Source organism: Symphalangus syndactylus, chromosome 10 (genome assembly GCF_028878055.3).
Source record: "Symphalangus syndactylus isolate Jambi chromosome 10, NHGRI_mSymSyn1-v2.1_pri, whole genome shotgun sequence".
In the NCBI taxonomy this organism is placed as follows: Eukaryota; Metazoa; Chordata; class Mammalia; order Primates; family Hylobatidae; genus Symphalangus; species Symphalangus syndactylus.
In genome coordinates this window covers 116,031,596-116,056,579 of record NC_072432.2, presented here as the reverse complement: position 1 = coordinate 116,056,579, position 24,984 = coordinate 116,031,596, and the positions used below count along the sequence as shown (strand labels likewise).

General features: G+C 48.9%; 2 protein-coding genes across 5 annotated transcripts in view; one reads left to right on the top strand and one right to left on the bottom strand.

Annotated features, from left to right (window-relative positions):
• TNFRSF10B (TNF receptor superfamily member 10b) overlaps nucleotides 1–15,949 on the top strand; it is a 52,681-nt gene extending 36,732 nt beyond the window's left edge. For 2 of the 4 annotated variants that reach the window (XM_055295673.2, XM_063610802.1), the window contains exons 3-10: nucleotides 5,139–5,252; nucleotides 6,288–6,399; nucleotides 7,408–7,481; nucleotides 7,569–7,682; nucleotides 8,256–8,287; nucleotides 8,721–8,885; nucleotides 11,802–11,874; nucleotides 13,073–15,949. In XM_055295673.2, coding sequence (XP_055151648.1) covers nucleotides 5,139–5,252; nucleotides 6,288–6,399; nucleotides 7,408–7,481; nucleotides 7,569–7,682; nucleotides 8,256–8,287; nucleotides 8,721–8,885; nucleotides 11,802–11,874; nucleotides 13,073–13,386 — 998 coding nt within the window. In that variant the 3' untranslated portion in view covers nucleotides 13,387–15,949. Of the gene's footprint in view, nucleotides 1–5,138; nucleotides 5,253–6,287; nucleotides 6,400–7,407; nucleotides 7,683–8,255; nucleotides 8,288–8,720; nucleotides 8,886–11,801; nucleotides 11,875–13,072 lie in introns of all 4 variants that reach the window. The other 2 variants (XM_055295672.2, XM_055295674.2) reach the window with 1 other exon arrangement.
• Nucleotides 15,883–24,984, bottom strand: part of RHOBTB2 (Rho related BTB domain containing 2) — a 25,453-nt gene continuing 16,351 nt past the window's right edge. The window contains exons 8-10 of the mRNA XM_055295669.2: nucleotides 21,211–21,299; nucleotides 20,246–20,351; nucleotides 15,883–18,834 (exon numbers count right to left, since the gene is read on the bottom strand). Of these exons, the coding sequence (XP_055151644.1) occupies nucleotides 18,617–18,834; nucleotides 20,246–20,351; nucleotides 21,211–21,299 (413 nt within the window). The 3' untranslated portion in view covers nucleotides 15,883–18,616. The remainder of the gene's footprint in view (nucleotides 18,835–20,245; nucleotides 20,352–21,210; nucleotides 21,300–24,984) is intronic.

The following is a 24,984-nucleotide window of genomic DNA, read 5'->3' as shown; positions in this document are numbered from 1 at the left end:
GGCACTTGGGCCACTTCTTCATGTAACTTTCTTGTGCCTTCAGGGCCTACTTAAGCCCAATTTTGTATATATACCAATTACATTTGAAAATGGAAATGGAAACTTTAGGCTTTATGTGTCCAAACTTATGGCTTGGTAGGCAAAATAACACTCAGTTCACGATGAGCAGTCAGGTCGTAGAGTAATTTGATGGCCTATGGTTAACCATTCAGTCTGCACTAAGGCCCAGAAACAAGCCAGGAGCTGTTTTTCAAAAGGATAGTAGTTATCTGCAGAGGATAGCAAGTACTTGCTCCAAAACCTAAGGGCCTGTGCTGTGGTTGACCTGGAGTGGGCTACCAAAGGTTCAAAATAGCATTGCTGTCTGCCACCAGTACTTCAAGCACTACTGGGTCTGCTAGGTCATATGGCCCAAGTGACAAAAATGTCTACGGCAGCCTGGACCTGTTGCAGAGCCTTCTCTTGTTCTGAGCACCACTGAAAACTAGCACGTTTTTGGTCACTTGATAAATAGGCCAGAGAAACACACCCAAATAAGGAATATGTTGCCACCAAAATCAAAATAAGCACACTAGGCATTGTGTCATTTTCTTGGTTGTGGGGGGGTGGGGGTGGCAGATACAACACTTTATCTTTTATCTTAGAAGAGAAGGAATATCTTATGTGCCACATCATTCAACAACTAGGAATTTGTTTCCTAGTTGTTGTCCTTCTACTGAGGTAGAAGGCCCTTGAAATTTTGTCAGATTTATTTCCCACCCCCCGACATGCAAATGTCTTACCAGTAAGTCTAGAATAGTTGCTACTTCTTGCTCATGAGGTTCAATCAGTATAATGTCATCAATGTAATGGATCATCTTGTGTGATATCTTGTGGAAGGGAAAGGCCATCAATATCCCTGCAGGCCAGACGTGGTGGCTCGCGCCTGTAATCCCAGCACTTTGAGAGGCCAAGGTGGATGGGTCACTTGAGACCAGGAGTTCTAGACCAGCCTGGCCAACATGGTGAAACCTCATCTCTACTAAAAATACAAAAATTAGTTGGCTGTGGTGGCACACATGGGTAATCCCAGCTACTTAGGAGGCTGAGGCATGAGAATTGCTTGAACCCAGGAGGTGGAGGTTGCAGTGAGCTGAGATCATGCCACTGCACTCCAGCCTGAGAGACAGAGCAAGACTCTGTTTAATAAAAAAAAAAAAAAAACCTACAAACTAAATTATGACATAGGGCTGCGAGTTGATGCATCCCGGAGATAGGATAGTGAGGGTATATTGCTGGCCTTGCCAACTGAAAGCAAACTGCTTCTGGGAGTCTTTACTGACAGGTATGACCAACAAAGCATTTGCCAGTTCAATACCTGCATACCAGGTACCAGGGTACCAGGGATGTGGTGATTTGCTCAAACAATGAAACCATCTCTGGTACAGTTACAACTGGAATCACCTCCTGGTTAAGCTTATGATAATCCACTGTCATTCACCAAGATCCATCTGTCTTTGGCACAGGCCAAATAGGCAGGTTCAATGAGCATGTGATGGGAATCACCACAGATGCATCCTGGATGGTGGTAATGATCTCTGCAATCCCTCCAGGAATGTTGTATTGCTTTTGTTTTTTTGTGCTTTACAGGCAGGGTATCACTCTGTCACCCAGGCTGGAGTGCAGTGGCACAATCATAGCACACTGCAGCTTGAACTCCTGGGCTCAAGCAATCCTCCTGCCTCAGCTTCTTGAGCAGCTAAGACTACAGGCATGTACCGTCATACCTGGATAATTTTGTATGTGTGTGTACAGACGGAGTCTCACTATGTTGCCCAGGCTGGTCTTAAACCTCTGGCCTCAAGTAATCCTCCTGCCCTGACCTCCCAATGTGCTGGAATTACAGACATGAGCCACCAGGCCCATCTGGTATTGCTTTTGATTTACTATTTTTTTTAAGTAAATGCAAATCTGGTGGCTACCACCTGGTCTTTTCCACCGTAACAGTCTTCACTTCACATGTCAGGGAATGAAGGTGAGGATTGTGCCAGCTGCTGACTATGTCTATTCCAATTACGCATACTAAAATGGGGAAATCAGACAGGATGGGTTTGGGGACCCACTGGCCCCTTTCTGAGATGGACTTGAGCTTAGTTTGAATAATACCAACATAATTTCAGTGGTATGCAAACACTGTGCTCTTGTACTTCTCCGTCTTTCCTCCTCCATCTTGTTGTTGTCATAGATCACATCCTTGTACATTGTGTGCCTATCAACATCAATTTGGAATTATTCTTTTCTGCATTTGCTCTTTAAATCATCTAAGTAAATAAGAGGATTTACAAACCAAATGTACCATAATACTGTGCTATAGACTGAATTGTGTCCCCAAAATCATATGTTGAAGCATTACCATCCAATGAGATGGTATTTGGAGACGGTGCCTTTGGGAAGTAATTGGGTTTAGATGAGGTCATGAGGATGAGGCCCTCGTGATGGGATTAGTGCCTTTTTAAGAAAAGACACCAGACAACTTGCTCTCTCTTGCTCGCTCTCTCTCTCTCCCCCTCTTCTGGTGTGTGCAAGGAAGAGGTTACGTGAATGCACAGCAAGATGGTGGCCATCTCTAGAACTATGATAAATAAATGTCTATTGTTTAAGCCACTCGGTCTATGGTATTTTATTATAGCAGCCTGAGTAGCTGCATACCAGCATTTATATTTACCTAGATAATTACCTTTTCCAGTGTTCTTTATCTCTTCGTATGCCTTTGAGCTATTGCCTAATGTCATTACATTACCTCCTAAAGGATTCCTTTTAGCATTTCACAGGGCAGATCTACTAGTAATGTGCTCCATTACCTTTCATTTATCTAAGAATGTCTTAATTTCTTCTTCATTCTTGAATGATAATGTTCCTGGATATCAAATTCTTGGTTGCAGGATTTTGTATGCTTGTGTTTTTGTTTTTTTGGCACTTTAAATATGTTACCCACTCCTTTCTGGCCTCTACGGTTCCTGGTGAGAAATTAGCTAATAACCTTATTGAGGTTCCCTTGTACATACTGAGTGGGCCACTTGCTACTTTCAGGATTTTTTGTTTGTGTTGGGCTTTTGTACATTTGAGTATAATGTGTCTCAGTGTAGTTCTCTTTTAACTTATCCTGCTTAGAGATCATTGAGCTTCTTGGATATGCAGACAAATGTTTTTTAAAAGTCTTGCACCTCCTTGTTAAATATTATTCCTAAATGTTTTATTTGTTTTTATGTCATTGCCAGTGAAATTGTTTTCTTAATTTCCTTTTTGGGTTGTTCTTTGCTACGGCAAAGCTTTTACACTGAAAACTATCAAACATTGCTGTAAGAAATTTTAAAAAAGCAAAATAAACAGGAAGCTATTCCATGTTCGTAGATCAAAATGGTGTTAAATTACAGATTAAATGCAACCCCTACCAAAATCTCAGTGGTGTTATTTTAAAAATGGAAGAACTTATATTCAAAGTCGTATGGAATTAAAAAGGACTTACTGACCAAAAACAATCTGGTAAAAGAAAAGCAGAGTTGGCGGGACTCACACTTTCCAATTTTGAAACACATCGTCATTCCAGGGCAGCTTTAGTTCCCCTTTCTTTGGATCATTCTTTGACTCTATAGAGATTCCTCCCATTTTCTTCCCATGGCTGATGGTGTGAGCTTTAATTTTGAAGGCTTTTCCCATTGTTGTATGACATCTGCTCCTGATGTATCTTCCACTGGCTCGGAGCTCATTCAGAACAGGTATTAGGACATTCTTCTGTGCATTTTAAAGGTCTAAGATGGCACTGTCTAATATAGTAGTCCCTAGGCCCATGTGATTGCCAATCACTTGAAATATGTGAGGCGGGTGGATCACGAGGTCAGGAGTTTGAGACCAGCCTGGCCAAGATGGTGAAACGCCATCTCTACTAAAAATACAAAAATTAGCCAGGTGTGGTGGCAGGTGCCTGTAATCCCAGTTACTCGGGAGGCTGAGACAGGAGAATCACTTGAACCCGGGAGGCAGAGGTTGCAGTGAGCCAAGATTGCTGCACTCTAGCCTGGGCAACAGAGCAAGACTCTGTCTCAGAAAAAAAAAAGAAATATGCTACTGCAAATTGAGATGTGCCATGAGTTAAAATATACGCAGGATTTGAAGACATACTATGAAAAAATGCCGTAAAATATCCAATGTTTTATGTGGATTACATATTTAAGTGATATTATCTGGGGTACATTAAATTAAAATGCATTATTAAAATTAATTTCACCCTTTCTCACTTTTTTTTAATGTGCTGAGTGTGAATTTAAATTTCATATATGGGCTGGGCACAGTGGCTGACACCTGTATTCCCAGCACCTTGGGAGTCCAAGGAGAGTGAATCGCTTGAGCCCAGGAGTTTGAGACCAGCCTAGGCAACATGGTGAACCTCGTCTCTATAAAAAAAAGTACACAAAAAATTAACCTGGTGTGGTGGCGTGCACCTGTAGTCCCAGCTATTTGTGGGTGGGGGGAGAGGGAGGGTCTGGGAGGTCGAGGGTGCAGTGAGCTGAGATCACATCACTGAACTCCAGCCTGGGCTGTAGGGCAAGATGCTGTCTAAATAAATAAATAAATAAATAAATAGGCCGGGCGCAGTGGCTCACGCCTGTAATCCCAGCACTTTGGGAGGCTGAGGCAGGCGGATCACGAGGTCAGATCGAGACTAGCCTGGCCAACATGGTGAAACCCTGTATCTACTAAAAAAAATACAAAAATTAGCCAGGTGTGGTGGTGCGTGCCTGTAGTCCCAGCTACTCAGGAGGCTGAGGCAGGAGAATCGCTTGAACCCGGGAGGCAGAGGTTGCAGTGAGCCAAGATCATGCCACTGCACTCCAGCCTGGGCGACAGAGTGAGACTACGTCTCAAAAATAAAAAATAGAATAAGATAAATAAATAAATAAATAAATATGTGGCTTATATTTCTTTTGGCAGTGCTGGTTTAAGGTGTGTAAATGCAGAATTGATGAACTGACCAAGCTAGGTAAAGGAGATTTCCCTGTTTTAGTTCCACACATCCCTGAAAGAGGAGTCCTCCAGCCACCACTGCCAGCTTCTGGGAATCCTGTGACATTTCATTCACCAGCGTTTCTCTCCCCTCCCAGGACACCATATCTCAGAAGACAGTAGAGATTGTATCTCCTGCAAATATGGACAGGACTATAGCACTCACTGGAATGACCTCCTTTCCTGCTTGCCCTGCACCAAGTGTGATTCAGGTACAGAACATATGGACCCCATGCCTAAAGGTGGAATGCAGGGTGATGACATAAAAGTTGTAGCTAAAATGGGATCAGGAGACCTAGATTCTGGTCCACCTTGGTCTTCATCATACCTTGTTCCACGATTTTGTCTTTGAGCTTTTTAATAAATAAAACAGGCCAGGCACAGCGGCTCATGCCTGTAATCTCAGCACTTTGGGAGGCATCGCTTGAGCCCAGGAGTTTGAAACCATCCTGGGCAACATGAGAAACCCCGTCTCTACAAAAATATAAACATTAGCTGGGCATGGTGGCGCGTGCCTGTATTCCCAGCTACATAGGAAGCTGAGGCAGAAGGATCTCTTGAGCCCAGGAGGTCGAGGTTGCAGGCAGCCGAGATTGTGCCACTGCATTCCAACCCAGGCAACAGAGCAAAACCCTGTCTCAATAATTAATAATAATAATAATAATAATACAGAAATTATTTGTATAATGTATGCTACATGATAAGGAAATCTTTTAAACTGTCAGCTGCAAGGGGGTGGGGCCATGAGCCTGGCCAAGTGGACGGGGCTGGATCTCAGCGGTGGCACGGGTCTGCTTTGGGGCCAGGCTCTCTCCCCTGGGCTGTGTGCTCCTGGCAGGTGCTCGGCCTCACCCTTCAGGTTCTCAGGCCTCTCCCTCCTCCCTGGCAGGCTGGGCCTTGGGGAAGGTCCCCCAAGGGCTTCTCTCCTTGCAGTCTCTCAGGTGATGCCTTGCACTTCCCTTGCTACTGGCCATGCGATCTAAATGATGCTTGTCCCCTAAACGATGCTTTCCCCTAATCTAATGTAATAAATAATGAACTCTGGTCCTTTTGTATGACCTTGAGTGTTAGTGACAGCTGAAGGGTGGGTGTCCTGAATGAGCCACGAGCGTGCTGGTGCAGAAACTGGCCCTCAGAACTCCTTGGCGAACCGAGTTGAGCTGAGTAGGAGGGTCTTGGGGTGGGGAGGAAGGGTCAAAGGACACATCAGGAAAACACATTCCCAAAACCTTATGCTCTGTCATCAGGTGAAGTGGAGGTAAGTCCCTGCACCACGACCGGAAACACAGTGTGTCAGTGTGAAGAAGGCACCTTCCGGGAAGAAGATTCCCCTGAGATGTGCCGGAAGTGCCGCACAGGGTAAGACAGCAGCTGGGGGCTCCCAGTAGCCCCATGGAACCCCAAGAAGACCCAAGTCTCCTTGTACCCCTGTCTCTCCCCTGAGAGCACCCCCATGGGGCGTCCTTGAGCCTGTGGCTGCCCCTCCTGGTCCTGCTGCCTGTCCCCACCCCTGCCCCCTGCAGCAGCCTCTTCCCACCCCTCCCCAGCACAAGTCCCCTTGGCCAAGCTGACTCGTTCACTGACCACAGAAGGCCATGACTTAGGGCCCATGATACTTTTAGGGGCCCATGAAATGATTTAATTTCTTTTGAAATGAGAAGAACGAGTAGAATGCAGCCAGGCTTATATTCATCTTTATACCAATTCAGCAATAAAATGTAATTTTTAATATTTTTTATGCAGGCAGGGGTCCATAAAGACAAAAGTGCCCATGGCCCACAAAAGGCATAATAAGGCCATGGGTGGAGCTCCTGGAAGTTCTCATGAGGACCTGAGCCCACCCAGCCGGCCTCACCCCTGGCCCCTGATCCCTCAGTGAGACCTGTCTTTTCCCTATTTGGGTTTTAGGGGCCGAGAGTAATTTGCTCTTCTCTGGCCCCCCTAGTATTTGCTGTGATTGGGAGGAATGGGCAGACAGCTGGGGACAAGAGCTCACTTTTGTGGTTGACTGGAAGACCGGACTCAGCGTGTGGCCACAGGGGCTTGTGATCTTCCCCTGGAGTGTGGCTCCTCCTAACGCAGGCCTCCCCTGCAGCCCAGGGAAGCTCAGTGTGTGCCCAGCACAGAAGGCTCCTAGAACTGCAGCTCTGACCCCAGAGCAGGGAGGCCGAGGGGCTGAAGTGCACGTGCTCAGACCCCTCCCCAGCCTCAACAAGGGAGCTTGGGGGACCCTCTGCTGACACGAGGAGACTGTCCTTCCCCTGACGCCTTCTCAGGGACACTGAGGAGGGAGGGTGGCTCCTCTTTCATCCCACCTGGCCAGCTTTCCATCAAGAGTCCCCCCTCTCCCTCCCTGTGTGTACCCAGGTGTCCCAGAGGGATGGTGAAGGTCAGTGATTGTACACCCTGGAGTGACATCGAATGTGACCACAAAGAATCAGGTACAAAGCACAGTGGGGAAGCCCCAGCTGTGGAGGAGACCGTGACCAGCAGCCCAGGGACTCCTGCCTCTCCCTATTCTCTCTCAGGCATCATCATCATAGGAGTCATAGTTCCAGTCGTAGTCTTGGTTTTGGCTGTGTTTGTTTGGAAGACTTCACTGTGGAAGAAGGTCCTTCCTTACCTGAAAGGCATCCGCTCAGGTAGGTGCTGGCTGAGGGCGGGGGCACAGGGCACTCTCTGCCCTGCCCCCTCCCACCCTATTCCCACAGACAGAAACGCCTGCCCCTGCCCCAAGTCTAAGTGCCTCCAGACTGGCTCTATCCTCTTGGTGGTCACCCCCATCCCCACATCCCGTGCATCCCCCAGGACCCTGGTCTCATCAGTCCCTCTCCCGGGGCTGGGGGTCCCCACATCTCCCAGCCAAGTCCAGGAGGGCAGGGCCAGTTCCTCCCATCTTCAGGCTCAGCCAGGCAGGGGGCAGTCGGCTCCTCAGCTGGGTGACAAGGGTGAGGATGAGAAGTGGTCATGGGATTTATTCAGCCTTGGTCAGAGCAGAACCAGAGATTTTCCACGTGTTTGTTTTTACTCTAGTTCCCCTTCTCATCCCCCTTCCTCAGGGTGTCTCTGAGTTGTAGCCCCATTTCTGTCCCTAGTCCCAGGGCTCCTTGTCCAGTGTCCCTGCCCCCAGCCCACCCCTGCACCCGACTGTCCTCTGGGAGGGAGGTGCTGCATGGGACCCTCCCCGCCTGCTAAGGAGACTCCTTCTTTTTTAGGTGGTGGTGGGGACCCTGAGCATGTGGACAGAGTGAGTTGGTTTCTTCAGGAGCTGGGGGCTGAAGGGCTCAGGAACTGCTTCCTGGGACAGCAGAACCTGAGTGGGTGGGTCCCCATTGTCCTCATGGCTGCCCTGACTCTTTGAAGTGGCCTGGGGGCTCTGGGCTGACTGTGGGGGACACATGGCTGTTTTAAGCACCACATAGGCTGGTGAGCCCTGCTGCAGCCCAGGTGACACCCTCACCCCACAGCCTGCACCCTGGGGTTGGGGTGTCTGCCTGAGCACAGCACTGGGGGCCTGGCCCCAGCAGCGGGTCCTGGATGTGTTGAGTCTGGGCTGCCTGTGGTGACCTCATTGAGAGCGGGTGGGGATAGCAGGTCCAGCTGCATACTGGGGACCCTGCAGCGAGCCCTAGGTGTGGACTCCTGAGCCGTCTCTTTGCCTTCCCAATGTCTTTTTCCAGAGCTCACATTCCCCACAACAGCCTGGGGCTGAGGACGATGCCCTCAGTGAGACCATGAGTATCTTGCAGCCCACCCAGGTCCCTGAGCAGGAAATGGAAGTCCAGGAGCCAGCAGAGCTGACAGATGTCAACACGTTGTCCCCAGGGGAGTCACAGCATCTGCCGGTGAGTGGGGGACAGGTCATTTTGCTTCCTGGCCTGCTGCTTACCTGGGATTTCGTAGACAGTGGGAGAGGGCAGTGCCTTAGCTCTTCTGGCCCAGGGGAAATGCAACCTGAAGGAGACAGGGGACTGCAGGGGATGGAGCAGCTGCACTGAGGTGGTGACCGTGCCAGTCTGCAGGACATCTGCTTCTTACTCCCTGTCCTGTCCTTGCTGTGTCCCCCGAGCCTGGAGCTCCACAGGCATAGAGTGGGGGTCATAGGGTTCATTGATGAGTGAATAAGGCTGCACAGTCTCCATCATGTGCTCCTAACAGAACTCAGGGAGCCCTTTCTTTTAACAGCAGGAGTTTTAAATTTACTCTGAAATTGTTATTACATTGAACATATCTCAAGGTTTGTAGGGCAGCTTCTAAAAAGTAGGATTCCAAGTCAGTGCACAAAGGGCTTTTTGTATTGGACCCACGCACACAATCAGTTCATATCAATCCATCAGTTTTGATATGATATTGAGTAGGCGGGAAATCTGTATGTACATTTATTGTTCATTGCTTGTAAGCACTGAAAGTCCTTCCCTCGAACATAAGATGAGACTATCCAGTTTCTTGCAGTGTTTTATTTTTAATGATTTGATTTTTAACATACAGCAATATAATCTAAACAGAATTGAATTTTTGATTCAATATAAGCTGAGGAACTCCCTGAATTATTCTGAGTCTCTGTTTCCTTCTTCCAAGCCCGTTTAGCAACCAATTCTTCCTTTTTCCTCTGCCTTTGTCCTTTTGCCACCTCCTTTGCTACATGTCAAATGTTTACTTTTTTCTCTCTTCCTCTTCGCTCTTTTTTAAAACTAAAACAAAACTAGATCTTATCCTTGAAAATGTCAAATGTTTATATGGGCAGTGATCTCTTCCACCTAGACTGTTTCTGTTTCTTCCTTGCATCTGTACCACTTTCTTTTTAAATAAAGAGAAGAGATTTTAAAAGGAAACAAATGAACAATGCCAATACTTCCTCCATGCTTATTAATGACTTTGAACTTTTTTTTTTTTTTTTTGAGACAGGATCTTGCTCTGTCACCTGGGCTAGAGTGCAGTGGCACGATCTTGGCCCATTGCAACCCCTGCCTCCTGGGCTCATGTCATCCTCTCACCTCAGCTTCCTGAGTAGCTGGAACTATAGGCATGTGCCACCGTGCCCAGCTAAGTTTTGTATTTTTTGTAGAGACGAGGTTTGGTCATGTTGCCTAGGCTGGTCTCGAACTCCTGAGCTCAGGCAATCCACCCTCCTTGGCCTCCCAAAATGCTAGGATTACAAGCATGAGCCACCATGCCTGGCCTGATCATTTTTTGAAAGCAGGTCACCCATAGCCACACATCCACCAGAGCATGAAAAAACTTGATCATATCAAGAGCCTTCTTCACTCTTTCTCAGCCTTCTGGCCCTTCTTATTTCAGGTAACTACAGTGGGTAATTTCTTGCGATTCTTTGCTAAACTCTTTATGCATATACCATCTAGGTACATAAATGCATATGTATATATGTGGTATTGACATGAAAAGGATTATATCATATACAACACCAAACAAAACTGTCTAATATGCTTTAATATCTTAGACAGCAAATATGTTTTCAAAATTATTTTTACACATCTTATAATTTAGAATTAGATAAAATTTAGAATTATAAGATTTTCTCCAGCAACCCCCCGCCCACATAGTCACTAGACTTTAAAAAATATTAATTTAAATTAATACATGGTTCTAGGAATGATTGAGATCCTTTCACCATTCAATTTTATTATCAAAGAAGATAGTATTTCAAGTCAAGTGTTTTATTATGACTCAATCAAGATTTGGGAGTTTTTTTCAGATAAATTATTCCTATTCCTCATCAAAGCTGTTTCTTTGCATTTTGGGTCTTCTTGTAAGTCCATTTTCTAATTTATTATGTCTGCTGCTACTTTTCTTTTCTTTCTTTCTGAGATGGGTATCACTCTGTCACCCAGGCTGGAGTGCAGTGGTACAATTATGGCTCACTGCAGCCTTGACCTTCTAAGGCCTCCTGAGTAGCTGGGATGACAGTTTTGTGCCACTACACCCAGCTTATTTTATTTTATTTTATTTATTTTATTTTATTTTATTTATTTTAATTTAATTTAATTTAATTTTATTTTATTTTGATTTTGATTTTATTTTTAGAAACAGGATCTTGCTATGTTGCCCAGGTTGGTCTCAAACTCCTGGGCTCAAGCAATCCTCACACCTCAGCCTCCCAGAGTGCTGGGATTACAGGTGTGAGCCACCATGCCCGGCCTCTGCTATGTGTTTTAACATTCATCAGGGCTAGGTGCAGTGGCTCACACCTGTAATCCCAGCACTTTGGGAGGCCGAGGCAGGTGGATCATCTGAGGTCAGGAGTTTGAGACTAGCCTGGCCAACATGGTGAAACTCTGTCTCTACTAAAAATATAAAAATACAATAAAATAATTAGCTGGGCATGGTGATGCACACCTGTAATCCCAGCTACTTGGGAGGCTGAGGCAGGAGAATCTCTTGAACCCAGAGGTGGAGGTTGCAGTGAGCCAAGATCGCACTATTGCACTCCAGCCTGGGAGACGGAGTGAGACTCTGTCTCAAAAAAAAAAAAAAAAAAATCATCAGGACATATTCACTTTTAAGTATTACAATTTAAACCCTGGGGTTTTAAAAATATACACTCCTAATCTAAAATATTGACTGCTGTATCGGCCTCCTTCCGAGAGTCTTACCCCTTTGTTTCCTGTCTTGTTGCCAGAACTTTCAGAACAATGTTCTGGAAGTGACGTGCTGCAGGTCTCAGGGCTGGCTGGTGATCGGAGTCAGTACTGGACTGCAGGACTCCTGGCTCTGACCAGGACATTCCCTACTATGTGTTACAGGAACTGGCAGAAGCTGAAGGGTCTCAGAGGAGGAGGCTGCTGGTTCCAGTGAATGAAGGTGATCCCACTGAGAGTAAGTGTTTTGCTCCTGGAGATGCAGCAGGAATGGAGGGAATAGGGACAGGGTCCTAATTGCTGTCCCCATAGGTGAGAGGGCTCTTCCAGAGTATTCCATGCTGGAAGCCGTGGGTCCTGTGCTATAGACCATCTGGACCCTAAACTGTCTTCTCCCATCTCTTCTCCCCACTCTACCTCATCCTCTCTGCACCCTACCATTGACCCTAATGACTCTGTCCATCCCCTCGTCCTCTCTCCTCCTTTGTTCAGGGCCTGATATAGCCCCCCACACCCCCCGAGGACCTCCTGAGGGGCTGGCCTGTCCTGCACAGCACCACTAACTCCAGTGGGCTAAGGAGCTCTTGACCTGTGCCTAAGCCCAATTTGCAGAGCTGTTGCGTAAACTACATACGAATTCCAAAGACTTAATGCAAAAAAGAGTGGAAAATATTTCACTCATAATTTTTGTATATTGATTGTATATTAAATTATATTTTAAATATATTCAGTACCATACATTTAAATGAATGTCACTGGTTTCTGATGTTCTTTAAAATGAGGCTGTTGGAAAATATAGCCTCGTGTTCCTGGCCCTGTCTATCTCTAAGGACGGCGAGGTGCATCATGTTGCACACAGGTCTCATTTAATCCCTCATCGCCCCGAGATCTGGGCAGCGTTGCTTGGTCTTTGGGTTCGCTTCTTGCTCAGAGTCTGTTTGCCTCCACCTAGCTCTGCCCCAGTCCCAGGAAGTGAGGCTGAGGTGGGTGAAAACAGGGCCTGTCCAGGCCCTGTGCTTTCCACAGATGCAGATATGGCCACCCTGGGACCTGCTCCCATGACAAGCGCAGCCCAGGCAGCCTCCTCCCTCCTCTGAGCTCCCGCTGCAGCCACTGTGTCTCCCTCCCTCGGGCTCTTACCCACTTTACTTTCTGCCTCTGTAGGGTCCATCCATCCTCCCCTGGTGGGTCCTCAGCCCTGTGTGAGGGCTGATTCTCTGATGACCTTGACTCCCTGCAGTGCCCTGCGTGTGGGGGAGGCCAGGCCGTGTGGGCGCGCTCTCTGTGGATGGGAAGCGGGTGGGCGCTGGAGCAGCAGGTTTGCCTGCACACGGGGCTCTCCAGGTTCCCCGCCTTGGGTTCTGGGCCTGATGTGGGATCCTCTGCCCTTTCTGAGTCCCAACTCACCTGGCTGTCTCTGTGGCCTTCCCCACCAGCTCTGAGACAGTGCTTCGATGACTTTGCAGTCATCGTGCCCTTTGACTCCTGGGAGCCGCTCATGAGGAAGCTGGGCCTCATGGACAATGAGATAAAGGTGGCCAAAGCTGAGGCAGCGGGCCACAGGGACACCTTGTACACGATGCTGATAAAGTGGGTCAACAAAACCGGGCGGGATGCCTCTGTCCACACCCTGCTGGATGCCTTGGAGACGCTGGGAGAGAGACTTGCCAAGCAGAAGATTGAGGACCACTTGTTGAGCTCCGGAAAGTTCATGTATCTAGAAGGTAATGTAGACTCTGCCATGTCCTGAGTGTGAATCTTATCAGGAAGTCAGACCTTCCCTGGTTTACCTTTTTTCTGGGAAAATGCCCAACTGGACTCCAGCCAGTAGGAAACTGCCACAATTGTCACATGACTGGTACTGGAAGAAACTCTCCCATCCAACATCACCCAGTGGATGGAACATCCTGTAACTTTTCACTGCACTTGGAATTACTTTTATAAGCTGCATGTGATAATAAGGACACTATGGAAATGTCTGGATCATTCTATGTTTGTGTGTACTTTGAGATTTGGTTTGGGATGTCATTGTTTTCACGGCACTTTTTTATCCTAACGTAAACGCTTTATTTATTTATGTGGGCTACATGGTAAGATCCATCTGCCGTAGCATCTACGCAGTTGATGTCCAACTTCACTTGATACTATACGATATGAACCTTTATTCGGCGGAGGGTGCGGGGCAGTTCACTGTGTCTCCCAGGCTGGAGTGCAATGGTGCAATCTTGGTTCACTATAGCCTTGACCTCTCAGGCTGAAGTGATTCTCCCACCTCAGCCATCCAAATAGCTGGGACCACAGGCATGCACCACCACGCCCAGCTAATTTTTTGTATTTTGTCCAGATATGGGGGCTCTCTGTGTTGCTCAGGGTGGTCTCGAATTCCTGGACTCAAGCAGTCTGCCCACCTCAGACTCCCAAAGTGCTGGAATTAGAGGCGTGAGCCCCCACGCCTGGCATTACCTTTCTACTTTTATAATTCTGTATGTTATTATTTTACGAACATGAAGAAACTTTAGTAAATGTACTTGTTTACATAGTTATGTGAATGGATTAGATAAACATAAAAGGAGGAGACATACAATGGGGGAAGAAGAAAAAGTCCCCTGTAAGATGTCACTGTCTGGGTTCCAGCCCTCCCTCAGATGTACTTTGGTTTCAATGACTGGCAACTTCTACAGGGGCCAATCTTTTGAACTGGATAACCTTACAAGTATATGAGTATTATTTATAGGTAGTTGTTTACATATGAGTCGGGACCAAAGAACTGGATCCATGTGAAGTCCTGTGTATGGCTGGTCCCTACCTGGGCAGTCTCATTTGCACCCGTAGCCCCCATCTATGGACAGGCTGGGACGGAGGCAGATGGGTTAGATCACACATAACATTAGGGTCTATGTCATATCCCAAGTGAACTTGAGCCTTGTTTGGGCTCAGGAGAGAGAGGACAAAATCTGTCACCCACGTCTGCCATGGCATCAAGGGGGAAGAGTAGATGGTGCTTGGGAATGATGTGAAATGGTTGCCATCTCAGGAGTAGATGGCCCGGCTCACTTCTGGTGATCTGTCACCCTGAGCCCCTGAGCTGCCTTCTAGGGTACAGATTCCCTACTTGAGGACCTTGGCCGCTCTGTAAGCATCTGACTCATCTCAGAAATATCAATTCTTAAACACTGTGGCAACAGGACCTAGAATGGCTGATGCATTAAGGTTTTCTTCTTGTGTCCTGTTATATTATCGTTTTAAGACCTCAGTAACCATTTCAGCCTCTTTCCAGCAACCCCTTCTCCATAGTATTTCAGTCATGGAAGGATCATTTATGCAGATAGTCATTCCAGGAGTTTTTGGTCTTTTCTGTCTCAAGGCATTGTGTGTTTTGCTCCGGGACTGGTTTGGCTGGGACAAAGTTAGAATTGCCTGAAGATCACACATTCAGACTGTTGTGTCTGTGGAGTTTTAGGAGGGGGTGGCCTTTCTGGTCTTAGCACTTCCATCCTCTTCCACTTCCTTCTGGCTTCCCACTCATTGTCCCCTGTACTTCTGGAAGGCACAGGGTGCTGCTGCCTCCTGGTCTTTGCCTTTGCTGGGCCTTCTGTGCAGGACGCTCAGCCTCAGGGCTCAGAAGGAGCCAGTCTGGTCCCAGCTCCCTTGTCCCTTCCACAGAGGCCTTCCTTGAAGATGCATCTAGAGTGTCAGCCTTATCAGTGTTTAAGATTATTCTTTTATTTTTATTTTTATTTTTTTTTGAGACAGAATCTCACTCTCTCACCCAGGCTGGAGTGCAATGGTACGATCTTGGCTCAGTGCAACCTCCGCCTCCTGAGTTCAAGCGATTCTCGTGCCTCAGCCTCCGGAGTAGCTGGGATTACAGGCACCCACCACCACGCCTGGCTAATTTTTGTATTTTTAGTAGAGACGGGGTTTCACCATGTTGGTCAGGCTGGTCTCGAACTCCCGACCTCAGGTGATCCACCTCCGCCTCCCAAAGTGCTGGGATTACAGGTGTAAGCCACCACGCCAGGCCAAGCTATTCTTTTAAAGTAAGCTTCCTGACAACATGAAATAATTGGGGGGTTTTTGTTGTTTAGTTACATTAAGCTTTGCTATATCCCCAGGCCAAATAGCATGTGACACAGGACAGCCATAGTACAGTGTGTCACTCGTGGTTGGTATCCTTTCATGCTTCTGCCCTGTCAAAGGTCCCTATTTGAAATGTGTTATAATACAAACAATACAAGGAAGCACATTGTGTACAAAATACTTATGTATTTATGAATTCATGACCAAATTAAATATGAAACCTTATATAAAAAGAGGTGTGGTTTTTGTCTCCCACCCCCCAACCTCCTCTCCTCCTGTGAATCAGCTCTGAGTGACAGGAAGCCAGGGCTGTGCTCCTGCTGGGACTCCTTCCTTCCTCCCTCCCCTCTGTTTTCAGGCTTGGCCTCCTGGGGGTGTTTCCTGAATCCGACTCCCTGGAGTTTAAAGAGCTAGGTTCCTGGGGACTGGGATTCATACCTCCTTCCCCTCTTTCTCCTGCCTGCTCCTCCCTCTGGGGACAGGGACACCAGTGCTGGCCTGGCTCACCCACAGCCTCCCAGGAGTGTTCTCTGGGCTGCCGGGTTGCATCTGGTTCCGACAGCTCTCGGGGAACGGGCGGTGGGTCCCTGAAGTTGGGGGGCCGGCCCTGTTTCTCGGGGAATCCCGTGGTCACGCTCCTACGGCTTCTTACAGCCCTGGGCCGACCTTCGCTTTCTATGCCCCAGCCTTCCCTGCATCCCCACCAGGGTACCCAGGTTGCTCAGCCCTTCAGGCACCTAGGAGACCTATTTCCCGTTCCCCTTGCCCTGGAGGACCCGCTCTCCCTCTCGTCCACAGCTTCCGGGAAGCCCAGGCGTGCCCCCACGCGGTCCGCTTTCCCCAGAGGTGGAGGTGCTCCGGGCTCCCCCTTCGATCCCCCCGGCCCTGCCCATGGGCTTCTGGGCCTCACTTGGAGCCCTGGGCTGCGCTGAGGTGCAGGGAGGCCAAGCAGCCTGTAGAGGGCAGCACACGCGTGACTTTCCAGCCAGCCGCCCTGGAGGCCGTGGAGGGGAGGCAGCCACAGTCCTGGAGGGGCCTGGGCCTGGACAACATGGCTTCCCCCAGGGTTAGAGCCACTTGTCCTCCAGCCGCCTGGTCTCTCTTGTTGAGGATTTAACCTCTGGTCGTTAGGTCCTGCCGGCTGCCTTTGTTTCGGGTTAGCTCAATCCCAGGCCTAACCAGCGTTTTCCTGGAGCCCACCGCAGGGCCAGGCCCTCTCGGCTAGAAGATCTTTCTCAGGTGAGGCCGCTCCTGAGCTCTGAGCCCACAGCCCCACTGCCTCCTGGCTCTGCCCCTCCTCCATGGGACTCCATCTTTTACACCTAAAAAGGGTGTGGGTGGTGAAATTTGAGTCGGGGTTAGAAAACGGAAAGGGGCAATTGTGGGCCAGCTTTTGCCCCATGGGGGCTGGGAGCTAGTTTCAATCCCCCACATTCCTCCAGCCCCGCCCTCCTCCTCTCTAGACCAACTCTGCTTTTCCTCCTGCTCCATTCTCCCTCTTCTCCTTCCCTTTATCCCACCCCAGCAGTAATAAGGCTGTGTCCTGTGGCCTTTCACTACAGGTCCGTGCCCCTTTCCCTGACCTTTGGCCCCTATTGTAGCCCCCCAATAACACCCACCATAAGCACCCTCTGAGGGCAAGGAAGGGAGCCTGCAGTCTCCAGATGGGCAAAAGCAAGAGTCTGGTGCCATTTGAGCCCCGAGACCAAACCCCTCTTTGCCGCCAGCCCGGGCCCCTCAATCACCAGCCCTCTGGAGGCCAGGCCCCTGTGCTGCCCTCGGAGCCAGCTGGCAGGGTCAGGGCCTCTGCAGTCAGAGAAGTGCCGAGTCCTTTCCTGAAAGGCATTGGAGTCGATTCTGCAACCTAAATCTTCACCTCCTTATCATGGGGGCCTCTGTTTATAGAAATGTGAGCTAGGCAGGGGCTTTTTCTGATTTTCATTCTTTGGAGGGATAGAGGACAGAGTGTTTGTTGGTGATTTTTTGTTTCGGTTTCAGTTTGGTTGTCGTTGGTTTTTGTTTTTTGCTAATTTTGCCCCACCCTATAAAAAGCAGTGCCACCCAGAGGCAGGGGAGGGCCCTGAGGAGCACGGGGTCACCGTGCACTCATTCCTACTTCCTTCTCCACCTGTCCCAGCTGCTTCCGTTGGTTCCCATCTCCAAATCTGAGGGTAAATGAGGGGGTGAGGGAGAAGTTTCTTGTTGCACCAAGAGGCACTGCTTCCAGGCCCGGAGCTCTGAATGACCTGTGTCCCCATTCTCGGGTCTGTGCCAGCACAGCCCCCTGGGACGGAGGGACGCTGGCGGGATACAGGCCTTTCCACATGTGGCCTTTTGCAGCTGCACCCCAGGATGTAGAAGCCTTGAGTTGGGCTCTGAAGTCTCAATTTCTACCCTGACTTCTCCAGTGAGGATGTGAGTAGGCTTCGTGTGGAAATGCCCACAAAACAAATGCAACACTCAAGTCCATCGGTGGAAAGACATGGCCAACAGGGGCAGGACCCTCGAGGATCACTTCTGCTTGCTGGGAGGGGGGCTGCCTCCCTGGCCAGAGCAGCGACCAGGACACACAGAGAAGCCCTGGAGGCTGGGAGGCTTTCCCTTTGACTCTAGGGCTCTCAAACCCAGAGATAAAATGCCAGGGCTCTTGGCTCCTCCAAGCAGTTGTCTCCTGTCCTGCTTTGGGTCTGGGGACCTCTGCAGATGGTTCCCGTTCTGCTCCACAGGGCTCAGCTCCTCTCTGGCTGAGCCACGGTGGCTGGTAAGAAGAGCTCCACCCTCTGGGTCCTGGTTACGTGGGCCCCCTGGTCCCTGTAAGGTGGATGGGGTGATGCGGAAGAGCAGAGGGGCGAGGGCAGATGGGGACAACAGCAGCAGGGTCAGAAGAGGGTGGCAGCATCTCAGACCACAGCCGAGGAGGAAGACGGGGACGAGGAGGAGGCTGCTGAGGAAGACGGGGAGGACGGACTGTTCCAGAAGAGCCAACGCCGCTTGGGCTGCCGCTTGAGGTGGAGGTAGTCCTCCTTCTCACGCTCCTTCCGTGCCCGCTGGTAATGATCTTCCTCCTTCAGGTACCACACAGGTGGCCACCGATGCTTCTCGAAATACTCCTGGTTTTCTGGAGCAGAGAGCAGCGCAACTTGGTTAGAAAGGAGGCAGAGGGACAAGAGGAGCGTGGGACACCAGCCCCACCCCCCCACAAGGCCTGCAGCACTGGGGAAGGCCTTTCCAGGTGGGTTCCTTTCCAAAGACGGGGGCGACCTAGACAAGGGCTTCTTGTGCGTTCGGAATGAAACAGAGGCGAAGGATAAGGGAGAAGGGGTAAGCGAATGTTGGCCAGGAGATACTCAGCATGGTTAGGGGATGAGAGTGGAAGTTTCTGGCCAGAGCTGAGGTTCCAAGGGGGAATATGGAGTCAGGGCACAGCAGGACACAGCAGCAGACCAGAGGAACGGCTGGCCTTATTCTACAGGGTATGGGGCCATGGAAGACTACTGTTTCAATGGAAGGTCTGGAAGCAGGGAGCGATGCTATTGGACCTGTGCTTTAGAAAGAAAATGCTAGGCTGGGTGCAGTGGCTCATGCCTATAATCCTAGCACTTTGGGAAGCTGAGGCAGGCAGATTGCCTGAGGTCAAGAGTTTGAGACCAGCCTGGGCAACCTGGTGAAACCCCATCTCTACTAAAATACAAAAAATTAGCCAGGCATGGTGGTGGATACCTGTAACCCCAGCTACCTGGGAGGCTGAGGCATGAGAATCGCTTGAACCCAGGAGGCGGAGGTTGCAGTGAGCCAAGATTGCGCCACTGTACTCCAGCCTGGGCAACAGAGCAAGACTGTTTCAAAAAAATAAATAAATAAAAATTTTTTTTAAAGTGTTGTAGTAGTGAAAAGGAGATCGGGGTGGAGACTTGGCAGCATGCAGCAAAAACACAGCAGCAGGGAGGAGGGTCACGGCAGAGTGGAGGGAGCCCAGAGAGGACCCCATGGAAAGAGTGGCAGACAGTTCAGGGAGGCCAGGGACACCTCTCCCTGGAGCCTGTGCAGTTCCTGTTGAGTTCTAGGGCCTAAGAAATTAATCAAGAAGAGACAGGAGGCCTCGGAGGATGCCCAGACCTGGGTGGTCCAAGCTGTGGCCTGTACCCATTCCTGGGTTGTACCATCAATTTAGTGGGCCATGAGCAGCATTAAAAAGATGTATATATTTTCCTATATGTGTCCCGGGTCACAAGAGGAAATGTATTTCTTATTATGGTATTCTGTCCAGAAAAGTCTGAAATCTACCAACTCTAGTCCAGTATCCTCTTCATACCTCTGAGAATGAGAAGCCCAGAGAGGCAGGGTGAGTTGTCCTCCAGGCCAGCACTTTTCCTGGGGCCCCTTGGCTTGGCTGGAGTCTCCTTTGCAGGCTGCTCCCAGCCCCAAGGTCAAGGATTACTGGCAGCCTCCAGGTCCCTGGGATTACGTGGGAGCTGTGGACCCCTAAGGGGAGGGCAGCAGGTACTGCCAGGGCTGGCCCCGATGCTCACCTGGGGACATGGCCTTCATGTCTCGGGGGAACTTGCGGCACACGTTGTTGTAGTTGGTGCAGATGTGGTGGAGACACCAGTCGGCCAGCTGGTATGCACAGTGAAACTGGGGACAGAAGGGAAGAGCGTCTGTACTGAAATCCCCAGGGGAGAGGGTCTGCATAGATACCTCCAGCTGCTTTCAGAGCTGAAGCTCTGGTGCAGGACAGGCAGAGGCCCTGCAGTTCTAGAGAGCCTGTGCCAGAGGCAAGGCCACACAAAACTGAGGAGGATGATGCTGCCTCAGGCTCCTTGGCACCACTGCCAGCACCACCATCGTCTCACCTCTGTTCTGCCCACTCCCGGCATCCTCGCTGCAGACACCAGAGCCCTATGTGGTGGCTTCATACTGCATCTGCCCTCCTCAGATCTCACCCTACATGACTTCCCTCTCCTCCGCATCCGGGATCAAGGCAGCCTGCATGGAGGCACTGACAATGAGCTGAGGGAGCTGCCTTCCCAGGGGTTTCTGCAAGCCCTGCGTGAGCCGTGCTTCCACTCCACACGCTAATCTTCGGTGGCTGAATTTCTGGCACCGTGAAGGCCAGTGTGGGAGATTTGGCTTGTTTGTTTGGGATTAAGGGGGTAGGCGGTTAATTTCAGATGGAGAGTCCTCAGTGCCCCTTAAATGACCTCAGGCAGGCAGCAACCATGTGTAAGCCTGAGCCTGGGGTTCCCTCCCCGGCCCTACTGTTGCCTAAAGCCTCATCCCTTCCCTGCTTGGCCACCTCCCCTCCGGGTACACCAGGGAATTCCCCAGCTGCTTCCTGGCATGAAGGAGGAGATGGGCTCCGCATAGTCAAAGAGCCCAGTCCGATGATAGGTTCTCCCGCATAGACCACCTTCCACTCCTTCCCATTCACAGCCAATGGGCAGGCAGAATGTAGAATTGAGACTGTTGTAGATTCCCTCCCCTGTCATGATACCTGAGCCAGTTCCAGGAATACAAGGACGTCTCCATCGATGTCCACCATCATCTGGGTCGCTTCCATCAGCCCAGTCACTGTGTACTGCTCTGTGACACACACAGCCACCAATCAGCTGAAGAAGCACATGACCTGCGCTCACCCTGCCCCGCCATGTCCCCCAGCTTACTGCAGGGTGAGGAAAACCAGGGCCCGGGCAGGTCCCAACAGGCCAGGAAAGGCCCCAGGCTATGAAGCCTGCTGCCACCAGGGGGACCCCAGGGATGAGAGCAAGACCTCAACAGGGTAGGGTAGGAAGAGAAGGAGGACATTGGAATTATCTAAGAGGATTTTTCAAACTACATATGTCCCGTGACATAATCTGATACAGGTAGGGTCAAAGTTCCCAACAGAACCAGCCTCTGACACAAAAGGGAAAGTATGTGAAACCTCATGTCTGCTGATCACAGAAAAAGGCTAAGAACTGTGAGTTAGAACTAGGAGTTAAGTCTAGTTGTTTGTTTTAATTTAAATTTTGTAACAAATTGTGTACTAACCTTGTATTTTAAGTTAAAACATTAATATTGAAGAATTAAACACCCTTGGTTCTGAATTTTAATTAGAAGTATCAGTATAAACTCATGAGGTATCTTATCTTTAAAAAGATCAATATATTTCCCAGCTCTGCCCACAAAAAAGACCTAGAAACAACAGTCATCCCAGTACAATGAGCATTCCCAGTGCACACAAATACCAGTTCCACTTCCAACACAAGAAACCAGGACTTCCTGGAGAAATGGCTGATTCCAGGTCTGGGGCACAGAACATTCAAGAGGAACCTAGAACATCCCATCATTCCAGATAGAAAGGAAGCTCGTAAGACTCTGGAGTCAAGCCAAAGAGTGCAGGATTTGAGCTTCAGCGAGGATAACTGCAATTAATTGAAACCAATCAAGAATGTTCAAATCTAAACGATCATAATAATACTTCAGAAACAAACAACCGGCCGGGCACGGTGGCTCACGCCTATACTCCCAGCACTTTGGGAGGCCAAGGCGGGCGGATCACTTGAGGCGAGGAGTTCGATACCAGCCTGGCCAACATGGTGAAACCCAGTCTCTACTAAAAATACAAAAATTAGCTGGGTGTGTTGGTACGTGCCTGTAATCCCAGCTACTCGGGCGACTGAGGCATGAGAATCTCCTGAACCTGGGAGGTGAAAGTTTCAGTGAGCCAAGATCACGCCACTATACTCCAGCCCAGGTGACAGTAAGACTCCATCTTCAAAAATAAAAAATAAAAGTAAAAAATAATGTAAAAAACCATGCTGTAGTGTTTAATGACACACACTTGGATGATAAAACTATAAAGGAAAGTAAGGAACTGTGCCCATAAAAAGTACCATAAAAAAGGAGTACTGGGCAAAGGGCTTCCTCTTAGGGAGGAGAGAGGGGTCTGTGAGAGAGGAGGGAAAGGTGGAGGACTTCTGGTGGCTGGCAAGGTTCTAGTTCCTGACATAGGTCATGATTAGAAAGGCATTTTCTTTATAATAATTCATTAAACTAGGCCAGCTTGGTGGCCCACGCTTGTAATCACAGCACTTTGGGAAGCTGAGATGGGAGGATCACTTGAAGCTAGTGTTTAAGACCAGTCCAGGCAACACAGTGAGACCTCATCTCTGCAAAAAATTTAAAAATTAGGCCGGGTGTGGTGGCTCACGCCTGTAATCCCAGCACTTTGGGAGGCCAAGGCGGGTGGTTCACTTGAGGTCAGGAGTTCAAGACCAGCCTGGCCAACACAGTGAAACCCCATCTCAAATTACAAAAATTAGCTGGGTATGGTGGCGGGTGCCTGTAGTCCCAGCTGCTCAGGAGGCTCAGGCAGGAGAATCGCTTGAAGCTGGGAGGCAGAGGGTGCAGTGAGCGGGGAACGCACCACTGCACTCCAGCCTGAGCGACAGAGTGACACTCTATGTCAAAAAATAAATAAATAATAAATAAAAATAAATAAATTTAAAAATTAGCTGGGTGTGATGAGGCAGGCCCATAGTCCAAGCTACTTGGGAAGCTGAGTTGGGAGGATTGCTTGAGCCCAGGAATTTGAGGCTGCAGTGAACTATGATCAGGCCATTGCACTCCAGTCTGGGTGACAGAGCAAGATCCTGTCTCTAAAAAAACATGGTAACAATAATAATCCAGTAACCTGAACATATGTTTAATGTGCTTTTATGTATTTGTGTTCTACTGAACAATAGAAGTTTTCAGCTTGAATTAATGGCCTCATAGGAAGCATATCTCACAAAACTTAAGCCATCGCCAATTATATAAAACTTGGCATCTTCCACTGATCCTTAACAAGGCAGATATAAACATTTTTGTATATGTTCCCTAGTGTGTATCGATAATTTCATGAAAAGTTACTTAACATTATTTTCAATAAGCCTTTCCATGCAGCAGTCCAGTTTAACATTTTTAATGACTACCATGTGAAAACTGCCTGTGTGTGCTTCACCAATGGTTTTTCTGTGACTTGCTTTCAATTGCCTGCCATGATGAAATGAACTTCTAGAAATAGCTTTATGCATTTTTCCCCTTTGGGTCATTTCTCTGGAGATAGTCTTTTAAAAGTGGAATTATTCCATCTAGGAATTTGAAGTTTTATGTGCTCTGGGAAGATCACACCATTTTTTTATGGACAGCAAAACAAGATACACTGTTGTAGCTGGGATCTTTAGATGCCTGTCTTGCTACCTGCACCAAAGTTCCCTTTATCCCCTTCTGGGGACCCTGGACTCTCACTGCAGCCTCCATTCTTAATATTCTGGTTCTGATCAATGATTTCTGCCTTCTTTCCGTAACCCAGCCCCACCTTATAATTCATTTTTCCTCAAAGGATTGCTGTTTTCCCTCATATCTGAGCCCCGATCTTGATCATCTGCCTGGACCCCAGCAGCTATGACACTAGGTCCTTCCCTGAATCTCAACTCATTATGTGAGGATCTGCTCTCTGCCCCCCCGACCTATGCAAGAATATTAACCTCGGCATCAACACCAGCACTGGTACCCATGCTGCCACCACTAGCAACTCAAATGCCAACTCCAACATGAACAAGAGCCATCTGCCTGCCTGGGTCTCTGGCCCCAGACTCCCTTCACCCCACGAGCACCACTTCTCTTCCCTGGCCTCTTGGACCCAGACTGCCTGCCGCTGGCTCTCCCCCATGACTCAGTTCTTGCTCCAACTCAGACAGCCCCTGGGATTGGTCCACACTAAAAGCTGAGCTCTGGTTCGCACAATCCGTGCAGGGACTAAGGAGTAGCAGGGATGTTTGTGTGCTGTTTCTGGAAAGACGAAGAGAAGGTGATGTCAAAGGTAGGGGAAGAAGAAAAAAGGCAAAAGAAGAAGAAGAAAAATAAAAGGAAGAAGGAGGACCACAGGGTAGAAGTGTGGGAATTGTGTTCTATTATTTTTTGACTTCTTAAGCTTGTCCAAGTGAAGCCAAGCAAAGAACATAAAGCACTGTCATGTTCCATTTTTTGTTTGTTTGTTTTTGAGATGCAGTTTCACTCTGTCACCCAGGCTGGAATGCAGTGGCGCAAACTCAGCTCACTGCAACCTCCACCTCCCGGGTTCAAGCAATTCTCCTGCCTCAGCCTCCCGAGTAGCTGGGATTACTGGCGCCTGCCACCAAACACAGCTAATTTTTATATTTTTAGTAGAGATGGGTTTCACCATGATGGCTGGGCTGGTCTTAAACTCCTGGCCTCAAGTGATCCTCCTGCCTCGGCCTCCCGA